This window comes from Bos mutus, chromosome 10 (genome assembly GCF_027580195.1).
Source record: "Bos mutus isolate GX-2022 chromosome 10, NWIPB_WYAK_1.1, whole genome shotgun sequence".
NCBI classification, from domain to species: Eukaryota; Metazoa; Chordata; class Mammalia; order Artiodactyla; family Bovidae; genus Bos; species Bos mutus.
In genome coordinates this window covers 18816315-18834282 of record NC_091626.1, presented here as the reverse complement: position 1 = coordinate 18834282, position 17968 = coordinate 18816315, and the positions used below count along the sequence as shown (strand labels likewise).

Sequence of the window (17968 nt, the reverse complement as noted above, 5' to 3'; positions counted from 1 at the left end):
ATACTATCTTCAGTCTTTAGGAGAGCTAGTTTACCTAATCCTCATTCTTGGTGAGATGAGAACTCCAACTTTTTTCTCACTAACCAAAGGCGAACAAAAACCACAGCTCAGTCTCCTGGCTACCTCTTCTGGATCAGCATATGCCTCTAGGGCACAGCAGACCTGGGTACTTGACTCATCTGTCTAGATTTCCAAGTTCTCTTGGGTTTTAACCCTCTATTTCTTATTTTACTAATTATCAGATGTTCTTTGTTATTATATTTAGTGGATGGAATGAGTCCCAGAAGTTTTCCAGTCTCCTTTATTTTCTGTTAAACTCCTTCACATCTCTTTCATCAATACTCTGCTTTCAATTAACTGTCACCCAACCTAAGTCAAGCCAATTTTTATCTGTATTATTGAAATAGTCTTCCACTTGGTCTTCTTGCCTTCAATCAGCTCATACTGTTAGTTTTTTTTCTATAATAATGTTTTTATATTAAATTTCTCCATAAAACTTTTAAGGGCTTTCCACTAAACAGTGGAAAAGTCAAATTTTATTTGCTAAGCATTCAAGGTCTTCCAAAATGTACTTTCCACTAAACACATCCAATCATTTCCTCTCTATTCTTCATGTAAATCTCAATTACCATTCAACACATGTTCCTTAAACACCCCCCATACCAAAACTATTTTCTGAACCTGTAATACCCAGGTTTTCACATTCCCCTGACCTTCTAAGTCCAATCAAATGCTATCTCATCAATAAATTCTTAACCACAATAGCAATAATAAGATAATACATTTGCTGCTTTCTATACACTGCTCCCCACTAACACCTGAGTTGTTTGAAGAGGAAAAACTGCTATACTGTAGAACAGTGATGAATGCTATCACAAAAGTCTGCCATCTGACAAACCAACTTTACTTTCACATTCTAGCAGTTATCTGTGAAGCAATATACTATTATTAATGTGGTTAAGGAAAGCTACATACTATCACAATAACGTACAAGGGCTAACCCCCATACTTAATTACTCAATGGGTGTTAATGCTTCAGAATGAAAAGTGGAAAGCTATTTGCAACATAGGGTGGAAAAGACTGATATCCATTTTTATTAAGATTCTTTGATCACACCTGTCCATTAAAAGTAGTCATCAGCCACCTGTACTGCTCCTCACTTCAGACAGGCCAGTTAACTTATTAACTAACATTCACCTTATATATTACTGACTACAGTGAGTATTAAAATTTAACAAAACATACCTATAAGAAAAGAAATCTGAGCTGCAGAAAAGAAGATACCAACTTGTTACTTGCTACTAACTGTAAAGGAGTTTAATCTGGCACAGGGTGGTGGTGGTAGGTGGATTTGTCTCAAACTCCTGACAAACTGAAATCTGATTTATATGCATATCATACATTAAAATAAAAGTTCTACTGTAGAAAAACAAAAGCTAGAAAGGGCTGAATTTAAAGTATTTACTAAACACTATATATGTCAGGAATTGTGTTAAGTGCTAGGAATGAAAAACTAGTGAGGTATTTTCTACATAAGGAACTCTAGCTCGATCCATGGGTTGGGAAGATACCCTCAAGTAGGAAATGACAAACCACTCCAGTATCCCGTGGACAGAGGAGCCTGGTGGACTGTAGTACGTGGGTCGTGAAGAGTCGGACACAAGTGTTCTTCAACGAGAAATTTACTCTATCAGAGGTAAGGAGATACTCAATTTTCAAAGACTGCAATAGCAGAATTACTAGTCGTGGTGTCACACGCTCAATATTTGATGCTACAAGCTGTGATGCCTGTGTCCAATAGCACCAGGAACAGCTCTTCCATTAAAAAAGTTCGGCATTTTCCTGAACTCAGACTTCACGGCTGATTCTCAATATGTAATGTCTTTTCCACTTAACTTCTCAGTTTGCTTACAAATAAAAACCCTAATTGATATACCAGAAAAGGAGACAGTTCAAGATAACAAATTAAATAATGAAAGCAACATGCCACAAAAATTATGATAGAATCAAAGCCCAGATGGAAAGGTTGGCCTTAAAGAAAGACAGACTTGTTATTGCTGTACTTCTGATTCTCTGATTTGTTCACCTGGAGGATCATGGGAAGAAGCCTAGTCAATAGAGAAAATTCTATTTAATTTGTAAAACAGAAAATAAAGATATCTGCAGAGTTAAAAAGCAGAATGCTGGGTAAGAAAGAAAATGGCAAAAGTCTGGAAAGCTGTTATAAGAGACAAAAGAGACCAGAAAGTTAAAATGGTCCCTTGTCTACCAGCCCCTCCCCACCTTCACCAAAATTTATTTTTCAAAAGAATAAATCACTCATGTTTAGGGTCAGGACAGATCTGTTTAAGCTATGGACTAGAAGTCCAGGAGGCAAGTAAGAAGAATTATTGTTAAGAATCTATTTATACCTATATTGCTATTGCTGGACTATGGATTCCCTCCTCCAGGACAGGGACTATGGCTCACTAATAAACACAAGAAATATTGATATGCTTAGTATATGGAAAAGAGAGAGAAAGAAATTTAAAACTTCACAATTTTTACTAAGGTAAGAATCATCTTTAAGTATGTCAAAATGAATAGAAATAATACTTGAATTCATTTTGTGTCACCAACTGGAAAACAAGATTTTTTTTTAATGCTATGTAACAAAATTCACTGGCCATATTATCTGTCTTTGCTTGCAATTCCTGGGATCCTAAATATTATAAAATTATCATACAAGTAACTTTCACTTTTATACTTAAGAACTGGGAGACGCACAGTGTCACTGAAGCTAAGCCTCCTTATAATTCCGTGTTTCTTTTCATTCTTCAAGGATATTAATGGGGTGAGAGGAGAGGTAAGAATGGAAAAGGGCCCGGCATTGACATTTACAAAAATTCTTAGGTAATTTCTATGTACTTTAATAGCTTACCAACTAACTGTCTTGAGTCTCCTGGGTAACAATTATATTGTCTTCACAGAATTTCTCTTATATGAATTTCTTTTTTAAAAGAATTATTTTTAATGTTTTATTTTCTTTGGGTCATGCTGTGCAGCACATGTGATCTTAGGTCCTCGATCAGAGATCAAATTCACGCCTCTAGCACTGGAAGTACAGAGTCTTAACCACCGGACCACCAGAGAAGTCTTTTTTTTTTTTTTTACAGAAAAGTGCTTTCATTACAAGTAAATGTTTATTTTCTGAATTAAGTAATTATTTTGTTATAAACTTTTCTGCTATTTTAAGGGAAATTCACAGAATACAAAAAAGCATAAAGAATTTTTAAAAATCCATAATCCTCCCATCCCCAAAACAATCTTCATGCCACTTATTTAATTTTCCATGTATTATTTTATGTATTAGAACTCCCAGTACATTTAAATGGTGGTGACCGTCAATAACCTTGTTTGATTTTAACTGGCACATTTCTAATATTTCAAAATTATGTATAGCTTTGCTATAGGTTATTAGTTGATATCCTTTATTAATCTAAGCAATTACCTTATTAGTTTGCAAAAAATTATTTTTTTTCTGACTCAGGGGTAAATACACAATATTATTAATACATTGCTGACATTTATAATTACCTTCTGGCTTCTCTTCATCAACCTGTTAAAAGTAGTAAATGCTACAGACAAGTTTTTTCCTAAAGGTGAACCATTCTTGCATTCTTAGGAGAAATTCTACTAGACCATTATTATTTCAATTATTTTTTATTCATGAAATCAAAAGCTATGTTCATAACAAAGGTAGTTTTTTTATGCTGTCTTTGTCAAATATCATAACCAGATTTATTCTGATTTGGCTAACATGAAATAATGATGCCTTATCTTTTTTTACATTCTAAAATAATTTTCATTAGGAACCAGTAGCTCCTTAAAGGTTTAAGATAGAACTTGAACATAAAATCATCTGGTGCTTTTTGGGAAAGGAGAGGGATCTTCTAGTGTATTTACATTTTCCTGCAGTTGTCTTCCTACTTTTTTCTTTGGAAGATGGCTAATTTCCTTTCAAACGTAATGGTATAAGTGGTGTAAGTGTGTAGTCGCTCAGTCGTGTCCAACTCTTTGAGACCACATGGACTGTAATGCACCAGGCTCCTCAGTCCATTGGATTTTCCAGGTAAGAATACTGGAGTGGGTTGCCATTCCCTTCTCCAGGGGATCTTCCCGACACAGGGATGGAACATGGGTCTCCAGCGTTGCAGGCAGATTCTTTACCACCTGAGACCAGGGAAGCCCCGTGGTGGTATACACAGTATTAATTAAAACTTTTGAAATAGGTTTTCCTAACCATAATTATACATTATTTCCAATGTTGTTTATTTGTGCCTCTTCCTCTTACCCCAATCACATTTGCCAATGATTTACAATGATTTATCTCCCTCTTTTTCAAAATAAACTTTACCTTTCAAAGAGCAATTTTAAGCTCAAAGTTGAAAGTACAGAGGTTTCCTGTATAACCCCTGCCACTACACACACACACAACCTCCCCTTCCATCAATATCTCACATAAGAGTGGTACATTTGATGCAATGAACCTACATTGACACATCACCGTCACCCACAGTTTACATTAGGTGTCAGGTTTGGTGTTATACAGTCAATGCATTTAGATAAATGTATAGTTGACATATACTTATCCTAACAGTTTCATAAAGAACACTTTCACTGCCCAAAAGATTTTTTTTGTATCCCTCTACCTTCTGGCAACATCTTTTCATTATTTACATAATCTTGCTTTTTCCAGAATGTCATACACTTGGGATCAAACAGTATGCAACTTTTTCAGACTGGTTTCTTTCACTTACCAATACTCATTTAAGGTTCCTTCATGTCTTTTCATGGCTTGATAGCTCACTTCGTTTTAGCAACGATATATTCCATTGCCTGGATGTGCCACAGTTTGTTCATCCATTCACCGACTGCAGAATATCTCGGTTGCTTCCAAGTTTTAGCAATTATGAATACAGATGCTATGAATACCCATGTACAGGTTTTGGTGGGCACAAGTTTTCAACTCATTTGGCTAACTATTAAGATGCGTGACTGGATTATATGATAAGAAACTTCCAAACTGGAGGCAAGGTGGCTGGACCATTTTGCATTCCCAACAGCAATGAATGAGAATTCCTGCTTTTCCACATCCTCATCAGTACTTGGTGGTGTTTTCTGGATTTTGGTCACGCTAACCAAGGTGTGTGGTGGTAATTTTGACAATCCCATTTTAATGAGCAGTACCCTAATGATGATATGTGATGTTAAATATCTCTTCATATGCTTACTTGACGTCTGTATATCTTCTCTGATAAGGTAAGTATTAAGATTTTTGCCCACTTTAAAATTGGGTCTTTATCCTACTACTGCATTCCAAGAATTCTTTATGTATTTCAGGTAACAGGTATCTAGGTCTTGTTTCTCATTCTCTTATTTCCCTTTACCCATTTCAAAGATGTTTATTTCTGTTCCCTAGTTCACTAATGCTGTTTCTATCTTAAATAACTATTCTACTCTCTGAGTTTATTTTATATACTTTTCTAACTTCCTGTTTCAAAGGTTCAGTTTGTTTTCTCCCTATTTATCTTTTTTAATAGATACTGACTATAAATTTCACTGTACCTCTTCAGCCACATTCCACATCTGACCTGCCATTATTTAGTTCTAACTTTTAATAATTTCAATTTTGGATTCTGAGTTTTTTGCAAGTGTGAAAATGGAAGCAACATATCAATTTTTCTTGGAATGTATTATAGCCCAGAATGTGACCAATTTGAAAATAATATACTCTGAAGGATACACAAAATACCAATACATATTTTAAACTCTAAGTTTATTTATTGACACCAGCCTAGAGAGACAGCACCCACAAAACAAGAATAAAGTTATTAAAATGAGTAAGTTGGATACTGTTAAACAATTCAAGATGGCTAAACAGCTGATGCAATAAGAAAAGCAAATTAGTGAATTAAAGGTAAACCTGAAGAACTTTCACAGACCAAAGTAAAGAGACAAGTACAGAAGAAGCATTTTTTAAAAAGGTGGAAAAGAGATCCAGAAGTCTCAACATATAACCAACAGGAATTCTAGAAAGCAACAAGAGAATGGAGAAAAGGTAATATTAAACAAATAATAGCTAAGAATTTCCCAAACTAAAAACATGAGTCCTCAGACTTGAAGTGTGCAATTAGCTATATTTTCCAAACTTACTCCACAATTTCAAACTATTAAGAATTTTTCTTGAGGAAGGGGACACATGTATGCGTACATCCTATTCATGTTGATGTATGGCAGAGGCCATCACCATATTGTAAAGTAATTATCTTCCAATTAAAATTAAAAAAAAAAAATTCTCATAGAGCACTAAAGAATGTATTATTCTCGAGGGAGGAAAAAAAAGTAAATATGGAGTAAACAGTGGGATGCCAAAAAAAAAAAAATTTAGCCAAAAAACAAAAAAAGTTAAATATACTAATAGTAAAAATGCTTAACATTAAATGAAAACTTCAAATATATCAACTTATCCAACTGAGAGAAGAGAGGACAGAGAAGAAAATTATGCTACAGTTTTTGTCTTATGTAGGACATGAATATAAATAGTATACTGTTATAAACTTATAGTTAAGTATACATATACAAACTATAAGGGTGATCACTTAAAAAACTGAAATAAAATATATAACTCTGAAATTATTAGGGGGGAACAAAGGGAAAGGAAACTTGGTCAAGCCAAATAACCCAACAGAAAACATAATAAATATAAAGCACAAATCAAGGAAATCAGTAACTAAATCTAAACTTATTAGTAATTACAAAATAAAGTATAGCAGTGCTACCATCAGACAACATAGGATATAATGTGAAACATTATGTGAGACAAAAGGTATTGCACACTGATTTAAAAACACAAAAGATTTACAAGCACCCAGTAATATATCTCCAGAATATACAAAACAAAAACTGGAATTACAAGGAGAAACTGAAATGTTCACACATACTAGAAGTTTTCAGAAGTCACCTATTTCAATTCATACTCGTCACACTTAAGTATAGTATTTAATTGAAGAATGCTTTCAACAGTGTCAGCAATGCTGCAGGGCAAATTTGAGAATGCCTTTAGGATATACTGATAAAATAAGTCTAGTTCAGCAGAGGAGTATCAGATGTAAACAATGAAACCTACCTTTTTCCTAACAGAGGTGTCATAAAGTAAGTTTGAAAACAAACTTGACCAAAATTAAAAGTACCACTGATTTTTTTCAAAAAAGGTCAGATCCATACAAAAATAGGGGGGAAAAAAACCACCACACTAGTCAAGGAGCATTTTATTCTTCAAGCACCTGGGAAAGTTCTATAGTATGTGTCTAAGAACATAAGCTTTGGAGTCCAACAAATCTGAGTTTAAGTGCTAACTCCTTGTGTTACAAAACTCATACAAATATATCAAGCTCTAAGTCTTAGGTTCTACAACTATTAAGTGGGGATAATAATTTGTAGCTCCATAAAGCTATCACCAAGATAAAATGAAATAATGCCTGGCCCAGAGGGCTCAATAATTAACAATTATTGTTGTTACTATTAAATTGTATTGGGGTGCAAGATGTGAGAAACTTCATAATATTCTTGGTATTAATTAACATCTGTTTTGCAAAGCGTTTTTGATTTTAAAGTCACACAGGAAATATTTTCCATTTATTTCTCATAATACTTGGATTCTCAGGTTGTAACAAAAACTGTATGCAATTTTAAAATCATTTAAAATTAGAACTGCTAATTTTAGACTGATAGAATAAATAACGGCTCTCATCCTATTACCAAGTGCTTCAAATTTCTAATCTAAGAAAGACAAAAAGATCAAGACGGCAGTATTACTATCATTCTCCAGTCCTTGTAATTTCTTGCCTTTAGAACCAGAAACATTTCCAGCGAGAAAATGCCCAATGGGATTTAGTCCTGCACTGAAACCAGAGAATCACTCCAAACAGCTGTTTTGCTGGTAAGGATACCCTGAGCGACTTCTTTATATTTACTGAAGAAATGTCATTATTGTGCCTACAGTAGATTTAAAAGTTTATGGGGAAGAAAGTTTTAAGTAATTAAAGGAAGATCTTATTCATGTGTTCTAAGGCTGTATCAAGTCCTTAAAACACAAACAAAAAAACACCTACTTTTAGTTCTCAGTACTCAAGGGGATGTATTATAGAAGATATTGAGGCAGAGTCACCACACCTCACCTCCAAAGTAAAAGAAGAAACAAGCCTGAGTTCCCTTAACACTAGGTTTATTGCAAAACTTACAGATGGGGAATATATCAAAGCAAATACTACTCATACATGGGAATATATCAAAGCAAATACTACTCATACACGAGTTTGGTAAGTATATAAATCAATCCCTTACTTGTGTCTCATAAATTCAGTTCAACAGGCTTTCCATAATTACTTCTAAGTATAAAGCTCACAATATAGTTCCTTACCTTTCCATTAGCTTCTCTTTATCCCAATTGAAGTGGCTAAGGAGTATTCTTGTGATAGTTGCTGGATTCTAAAGAAGGGGGGGAAAAAAGTCATTTTAAGGTAATAGCACTTATTGACATTTAGTGAATTTTTTAGGTTGAATTTACTCTTCTATAACACCCCACCCAAATTACCTTTCCTAAGGTATTTCTTTATTCCCCTAAGAAAATACAAAATTTTAAGATCAAGACTATTTACAAATAGTTTGTCACACTAATGTCACGCTTCTATGAGATTCTAAAGCAGAATTCACAATAAGCCAAGAAGAAATTAAATGAAAAACTACTGTATTAAATCAAGCACTAATAAAGTGAACTTTTTTGCAATTAGATTTAACCGACTGCCAGATCAACACATTGTAAATCAATAAAGTTTCTAATATCTTATGTACTGAATAGCTCTAATCAGTCCAAACCATTTTTAATTCAAAAGTCCCATACTTAATGAAAAAGACAAAATACCTGTACTATGAAATAATTTATAGAGCATCATCTGTAACCACCATTTCATTTCTCACAGGAAACCACAGAGTCCAAAGTTTAGTGCCCCATCATCATGCAGTGATGTCAAAGAGCCTCCCGCTTGCCATGAAACTAGTGAACAGAGTTTTACCTCAGTAAGATGATGGGGCCCAGGAGATGAAGGAAGCCCAACTTATTCAAAGACACTAAAGCTAGTTACAATGCCAAAAGTGAAATTCAAACCTGAGTCTGCTCATCTGTACTTTATGCATGATTTTATTATATCAAGTAACATTTCAAAAATGGTCTCTGCATATAAACCATGGTTAGACAGCAATGTCCCGGGCACAGTAAGTGTTTGGGCTTCCCTGGTGGCTCAGACGGCAAAGAATCCACCTGCAGTGCAGGAGACCTGGGTTTGATCCCTGGATCTGCAAGATGCCCTGGAGAAGGGAATGGCAACCCACTTCAGTATTCTTGCCTGGAGAATTCCATGAACAGAGGAGCATGGCGAGCTGCAGTCCATGGGGTCGCAAAGAGTTGGAGATGGCTCAATTAATAACACACATCTACTGATTTAGTTTAAAAGCAATCCTGTATAAAAATGTCATGAAAGAAATCCCTATCAATTATTCTTAGTAATATCATTTGTCACAAAAATTCATAGACATCCACATTGCTGCTGTTGTTTAGTTGCTAAGCTGCGTCCGACTCACCTTTGGCAAAAAAGCCAAAGATGCAGATATGGTAAGTCCCAACCCTCTGCTCCAAGCACATTTTGCTAATTCATCTAGGTATTCCTTACTTCTTAGACTCAGACTTAAGAATCTTCCTTCAACACACCATTTGAGAAAAACACTGTCAGTCTATAAGAATAGGTGAAAAGAAACCTATTAGCTCACCCTAAATTATAATATTTGTACAGAATACAGATATCATCACATATCCAGCTCTTTTACAATAGGATTGTGGGCTTCCCTTGTGACTCAGCTGGTAAAGAATCCACCTGCAATGCGGGAGGATCTGGGTTCAATCCCTGGGTTGGAAAGATCCCTTGGAGAAGGGAACAGCTACTCACTTCAGTATTCTAGCCTGGAGAATTCCATGAACCGTATAGTCCATGGCGTCACAAAGAGTCGGACACAACCGAGTGACTTTCACTTTTTCTTAATGGAAACCACAATTCTGATTTCCATTAGAAAGGACTGAGCAACTTTCACTTGCCTGTAACTGAAATAGTAATTCAGTCATATTTAAAATAAGAGCAATAATCCCATCAATTGGGAAAATTTAGTAGTACTCATTGGGATTTTGCAACTATAACTTTGGGACATCCAAAACACTATACATTCTCTGCCACTGGGGAAAATTTTTCAGGAACTGTTAAGTCTCAACTTGCAAACAGAAATATGGGAGAGGTGGGGAAATGCCCTCTTTGACCTAATGTTGCTAAGTGCCTTTTCTGTGTTTGAGATCCCACATCATAAACTGGTCTCATCCAGAGTTTCCAAACCTGTTTTATTGATTCTTCAAAAATAACTATGGAATGTTCCGTTAAAAAACAGATTCCTAGGTTCCACCCCTAAATGTGCTTGTTGCCAAAGGGATTCAGAACATTAGACCAGTGGTCCTCCAGGATGAAGAAAACATGGCAATCTTTCTGGTTTTGGCTGTTCAAAAATTTCTGTGTAGGTTTAAGTGTGTGTTTAGTAGTGTACAGAGGGACCTCCCTGGCAGTCCAGTGGTTAAGACTTCACCTTCCAGTGCTGGGGAAGCAAGTTCAATTCCTGGCTGGGGAGCTAAGATACCACAAGCCTCAGGGCCAACAAACCAAATTACACGGAGTTCCCTGGCTGTACAATGGTTAAGACTTCGCTTTCCAATGCAGTGGATGCAGGTTCCATCCTAAGATTCCACGTGCCTCTTGGCCAAAAAGCCAAAAAACAAAACAGAAGCAATACTGTAACAAATTCAATAAAGACCTAAAAAAATAATAATACTTTATTGAGGTACATGCCAGAAAATTTTCCCCAGAAGGATACTACTGGAAAATTTGGCTAAACCACATCATAATGCCAAAATAGCTATATTCTACCAGTGATCTACACTTCAGGGAAGAGAATATTTCACAATACTAAATAAATATATTTGGATCACTATCTCAGTGCAGCTGGCTCAAGTCATTTATGTGCATTGAATATAAGGAAAGGTGATGGAAAAATAACGTTTATTGTACATCTACTATATTCCAGACCCTGTGTAAGAACTTCCCAGTTGGTGCCAGTGGTAAAGAATCTGCCGGCCAATGCAGGAGACATAAGAGATGTGGGTTCGATCCCTGGGTAGGGAAGAACCCCTGGAGAGGAAATGGCAACCCATTCCAGTATTCTTGCCTAGAAAATCTCAGGGACAGAGAAGCCTGGTGGGCTACAGTCCACAGGGTCAAAAACAGTCAGATATGACTTAAGAGACTGAGCACACATATACAACACAGTACTTTATATGCCCCATTTAATCCTCAAAGCTCTCTGTAAGGGAAACATTCCTACTTCCCATTTTAAATATGAGAGAACTAAGACTAGGCTCCAGGCGTATACAAAAACTATCCAATATCATACCTCTGCTGCTGCTAAGTCGCTTCAGTCGTGTCCGACTCTGTGCAACCCCACAGCCGGCAGCCCACCAGGCTCCCTCGTCCCTGGGATTCTCCAGGCAAGAACACTGGAGTGGGTTGCCATTTCCTTCTCCAATGCATGAAAGGGAAAAGTGAAAGTGAAGTCGCTCAGTCGTGCCCGACTTTTTGCGACCCCATGGACTGCAGCCCACCAGACTCCTCCGTCCATGGGATTTTCCAGGCAAGAGTACTGGAGTAGGGTGCCATCGCCTTCTCCATCATACCTCTAATTAAGTACAATAGTTGGAAATTCTAGCCTAGGACAATCTGGATCTAATATTCCTTCATTTATTCTATGTGGGAGAATGCAAAGGACTATTAAAAATATTACTTACATATGTTTAAATTCTTTTATATCCTCCAAAACAGGGTAATTCAAGGCAGGATGAGGAGGGGGTGACAGAAAGCTATAAGGCACAAGGGCATCTGAGGGACTGAAAAATGTGATGGTTGGTAATGATGAGGGAAAATCTTTATCAAAACTCAAACTATACACTTAAAAATGGGTACCTTTAGTCAAATAAAAGTTACACATTAATCATGTTTATTTTTATTTAAAAACAGAACAATCTGACTTTTGGTCCTGGCATCTCCCTCCCACCAATTACAACTAAAAACTCTGCACAAAATACAACCAACAAGAGTCCTCTGACAAATAACAGCAGGTAGATTGGGGAGAACAGGGAAGAACAACAAATAAGATGGTAATGAGTATCCTGTTTGTTTTATCTCCTTTATTTCCTGGCTTGGACACAAGGGTGGGCCAAATAGGCAAAACTGTGTAATAGGCATGCTCGATAAAAACTGAGCCAAGCGCACCTTCTTGGTCAGAGTACTAGGGCAAATGCCCCTGAAGAAGTCAGAGAGAATACTTTTCATTTTCCTTTATTTATTTCTCCCAGCCTTGGCCTGAGACCAGTCCCAGCCATGAAAATACATTACTGCAGACCACAGAAAACTACCAGGGAAAACCCACTGCTCTGAACAGAGGAACAAGGAAGAACTCTGTTGTGAAAAGTGTGAGAGAATCCTTATTATTTTCTTTTTATCTCTTGCCACTTCACCTCAAGGCATGACAGGCAGAAAACCGAAACTGAGAGAACTCCATACATTCAGCTAGAGGAATAAAGAAAAGGTCCCCTGGGAGACAGAGGAAATCACTGTAAGGAGAGAGATGCAGAAGCAGATTCCTAATTCTATGATGAACCAACTTCTATGATGAACCAAGTCCTAGGCTCAAATGCAAGCAATACATGTGTGGAACAGCCAAAGAAGAATAGGAAGTTTTCAGAACAGAACTATGATATAAACCACTGCCCAAATCCTAGATCAACCTAGTGGGAATGGGAGGGGCAAAGTGAACATAGCAAAGATTTAGAAAACTGAACAGCTAATGGAATCAACCTGTACATAAGGTGAGAAAGAACTCTGGGTAGAACCTAACTGGGTTGACTTGTTTACTAAAACAAATAAAAGATCCTTAGCATTTTTGAATTGGAAAAGGAAATGGCAACCCACTCCAGTGTTCTTGCCTGGAGAATCCCAGGAATGGGGGAATCTGGTGGGCTTCTGTCTACGGGGTCGCACAGAGTTGGATACAACTGAAGCGACTTAGCAGCAGCAGCAGCATTTTTGAAACGATTTTAAGAAGACACAGAATCTCACATGCAGGAGAGAATACAGAACTACAGAAACAAATTAAGAACAATAACAAAAATCTGATCAACTATCAAGGGAGAAGACAATTACTTGAGTCTGACCCCAAGATGACCCAGATATTAGAATTATCAAAGACTTTTGAAGCAGCTGTTAAAAATATGACGCATTAGGTAAGGGTTAACACCTTAAAGTGAATGAAAGAAATTCTTAGGACAGAAGCTCAAATTATTAAAAAAAAAAAAAAAAAGAAAGAAAGAAGAAGAACCAAATGGAAAATTTTAGGACTAAAAAACTCTAAGATCACTGGATGGGCTCAAGAGCACAGAGGAGATGAGAGAGCAGTCAGTGAACTCAAAGATATGTCAATAACAAGAGTGAGTGAGTGAGTGAGTGTGTGTATGGGTGTGTATGAAGTCTTGGGGCCCTGTGGGATAATATCAAAAGCTACCAGCCTAAAATTCTATATTCAATGAAAAGTATAGTTCAGGATTGAAGCAAAGGATATTCTCAGACAGAAGAAAACCAAGAGAACTCACTGCCAGCAGACCTGCTCTAAAGGAACTGCTAAAGAAGTTCTCCAAATAGAAAGGGAATGGTAGCAGAGGGTAACCTAGAATTTCAGCAAAGAAGGAAGAGCAACAGAAATGGTAAATGAGTAAATATCATAGTCTATTTTTCTCCTCTTATGTTTCTGAAAATATGCAGTACTGCTGAAACCAAAATTTATAACATGTTATGGTGAGGGGAAAGGTTAAATGTATACCGATGTAACATGTATGACAACTACAATACAAAGGGACAGATACAAACATTATCTATATAGCTATAAGGTTTCTATGTTTCACTTGAAGTGGGAAAATATTAACTCTAAGTAGACTGTGAAGTGAAATATTCGTATATAACGCCTAGAGGAACAACTTAAAAAGAGAGAGATAAAAGCACCAATACATATATAAAGTCGAATATTTTTAAAATTTCAATCCAAAAGAAAGCAGAAAAGGAGGACAAAAGAGAAAAATAATTTAAACCACCAAATTCAACCACATCAATAATTACATTAAATGTTAAAAATGGGGAAAAAACAAAACCAAAAAAACAACACTTAAAAGACAGAGAGTGAGAGAGAGTGAAGTCGCTCAGTCGTGTCCAACTCTTTGCAACCCCATGGGCTGTAGGAGTCTACTATGCTCCTCTGTCCATGGGATTCTCCAGGCAAGAGTTCTGGAGTGGGTTGCCATTTCCTTCTCCAGAGAATCTTCCTGACCCAGGGATTGAACCCAGGCCTCCTGCATTGTAGGCAGACACTTTACCGTCAATCCACAAAAGACAGAGGTAACTATACAAATACCAAATTATTATGTTATATACCTGAAACTGATGTCGTATGTCAATTATGCTTTAATTAAAAAAAGAAATCTTTGTGCTGCTAAATGAAAATAAAAGAGACAGAAAGTTTAATTTTTTTAAGGCAAAACTATATATTGTTTATATAACAACCCATTTTCCAATATAATGATATACAGAGACTAAAAATAAAAATTTTTTAAAAAGATGTATTATGCAAAACACAAATCAAGCACAAGCTGCAGCAGCTGTTTTTCTCAGACAAAGTAAACTTCAAAACAAGAAAGTTTACCAGTGATAAAGAGAAATCTCAGTGGAAAGGTCAAGTTACCAAGAAAACATGCACCTAACAATAAAGTCCCACAATAAATGAGGCAAAAACTGACAGAAATGAAAGCAAAACAGACAAATCCACCCAATTATACTTAGAGATTTCAAAACTCCTCTCTCAGTAATCCACTGAACAGACGATTCAGAAAATAAACCATCTTCTATTAAGTAATCCAAGGGTCAACAAGGAAGTCTTGAAGAAAATTAGAAAACATCTTGAACTGAGGACTATGAAAATACAAAACATCAAAATTTGTGAAATGTAGCTAATGCTGTTTAGGAAGAAATTCATTGTGTTAAATGCTTACATTAGAAATGAAGAAAGATAAAAATTTTTTTTTAAAGCACAAACTACACCTCACACAAGCAGAAGAATTAATAAAAAGAAGTCAATAAAACTGAAGACAGAAAAACAAGAGAAAATAAATGAAACCAAAAGCTGTAGTAAACATGAACGGAATGCAAGCAAGGGCTAAACAAGGGACTGCTCTGCTGGTCCAGTGGCTAAGACTCTGCACTCCTAATGCAGGGGACCCAGGTCCAATCCCTGATGAGGGAACTAGATCCCACATGCAACAACTACGAGTTCATTCACATGCCGCAACTAGAAAATCCTGCATGCTGCAACTAAGACCCAGCACAGCCAAAAATACAGCCCACCAGGAAAAGTTTCAGTTTCTTATAAAGCTAAACATAATATTTAACCCCAAAATCTGACTATTGGGAATTTACCCAAGTGAAACAAAAACGTATGTTCACCCAAAATCCTGTATGAAGATGTCTGTGTGTGTGTGTGACAGTCGCTCAGTCGTGTCCAACCCTATGCGACCCACAGTCTACAGCCTGCGAGGCCCCTCTGTCCATGGGATTTTCCAGGCAAGTATTGGAGTGGGTTGCCATTTCCTCTCCAGATTTATATATATACATACAAACACACACACACACACACACGTATATAATAGCTTTATTCATACCTGGTAAAAACTGAGAACACCCTAAACGTTTTACAACTAGGGAATGTATAAACAAATGGTGGTACATCCACTGGATGGAATACTACTCATCAACAAAGAACTATTGTTACAACAGTACAGATGAATCTCAAATGCAAATTCTAAGTGAAAGGAGCTATACTCAAATGGCTACACATTATTGCAAGATTCCATTTTTATGACAAGGTAGAAAAGGCAAAATACAGAGATGGTATACAAATCTTCTAGTTGCCAGCGGTTGGGGGGTGGTATGATTTGGACAAACAGGATATAAGAATGGAGCCTTTTAGAGGGTAATAATGGAACTGTTCTATAAGCTGGCTGAGATGGAATTTATATTCTCTAGGCATTTGTCAAAACTCATGGAATTATATATCTAAAAGTGACTATGCCAAAGCCTTTAACTGCGTGGATTACAACAAACTGGAAATTTCTTTAAGAGATGGGAATACCAGACCACTCTACTTGCCTCCTGAAAAATCTGTATGCAGCTCAAGAAGCAAGAATTAGAACCGGACATGGGACAATGGACTGGTTCCAAACTGAGAAAGGAGTACGTCAAGGATGTACATTGTCTTATATCAATAACCTCAGATATCCAGATGATACCACCCTTATGGCAGAAAGCTAAGAGAAACTAAGAGCCTCTTGCTGAAAGTGAAAGATGAGAGTGAAAAAGCTGGCTTAAAACTCAACATTCAAAAAAACTAAGACCATGGCATCTGGTCCCATCATTTTCTGGCAAATTGATGGGAAACAATGCAAACAGTGAGACTTTATTTTCTTGGGCTCCAAAATCACTGCAGATGGTGACTGCAGCCATGAAATTAAAAGAAGCTTGCTCCTTGGAAGAAAAGTTATGACCAACCTGGACAGCATATTAAAAAGCAGAGACATTACTTTACCAACAAATGTCCCTCTAGTCAAAGCTATGGTTTTTCTGGTAGTCATGTACAGATGTGAGAGTTGGACCATAAAGAAAGCTGAGTGCCTAAGAATTGATGCTTTTGAACTGTGGTGTTGGAGAAGACTCTTTAGAGTCCTTTGGACTTCAAGGAGAACAAATCAGTCAATCCTAAAGGAAATCAGTCCTGAATATTCATTGGAAGGACTGAAGCTAAACCTCCAATACTTTGGCCACCTGTTGTGAAGAACTGACTCATTGGAAAAGACCCTGATGCTGGGAAAGATTGAGGGCAGGAGAAGGGAATGACAGAGGATGAGACAGCTGGATGGCATCACCAACTTGATGGTGATGGACAGGGAAGCCAGGACTGCTACAATCCATGGGGTCCCAAAGAGTTGGACAGGACTGAGAGACTGAACTGAAAAGTATAAATTTAGTGTATGCAAATTCAAATATAAATTTAAAATATAAATAAATTATAAAAGTAATTAACTTGTACTAGAGTACCCATAATGGAATTCTGACTATTAAAAGTGCAATGATACCTTACAACCCATCAATCACACTCCTGGGTATTTTTATACCCACTAATTCAAAAACATACATGCACTGCAATGGTCACAGTAGCAGTGTGTGAAACTGGCAAGATATGGAAGCAACCTAAGCATCCATCAACAGAAGAATGGATGCAGATGTGGTGTATATACATGCAATGGAATATTACTCAGGCACAAAAGGAATGAATTTTTGACATTTGCAGCAACGTGGATAGACTTGGTGGTCACTCAGTTCAGTTCACTCCCTCAGTCGTGTCCAACTCTTTGCGACCCCATGGACTGCAGCACACCAGGCCTCCCTGTCCCTCACCAACTCCCGGAGTTTACCCAAGCTCATGTCCATTGTGTCAGTGATGCCACCCAACCATCTCATCCTCTGTCGTCCCCCTCTCCTCCTGCCTTCAATCTTTCCCAGCATCAGGGTCTTTTCAAATGAGTCAGCTCTTCGCATCAGGTGGCCAAAGTATTAGAGTTTCAGCTTCAACATCAGTCCTTCCAATGAATACTCAGGACTGATCTCTTTTAGGGTGAACTGGTTGGAC

At 36.9% G+C, this 17968-nt stretch overlaps 1 protein-coding gene across 2 annotated transcripts in view; it reads right to left on the bottom strand.

The window, feature by feature from the left end:
• Positions 1-17968, bottom strand: part of ARIH1 (ariadne RBR E3 ubiquitin protein ligase 1) — a 103696-nt gene that overhangs the window by 47369 nt on the left and 38359 nt on the right. For both annotated transcript variants that reach the window (XM_005905600.3, XM_070377398.1), the window contains one exon: positions 8463-8530. In XM_005905600.3, the coding sequence (XP_005905662.2) occupies positions 8463-8530 (68 nt within the window). The remainder of the gene's footprint in view (positions 1-8462; positions 8531-17968) is intronic.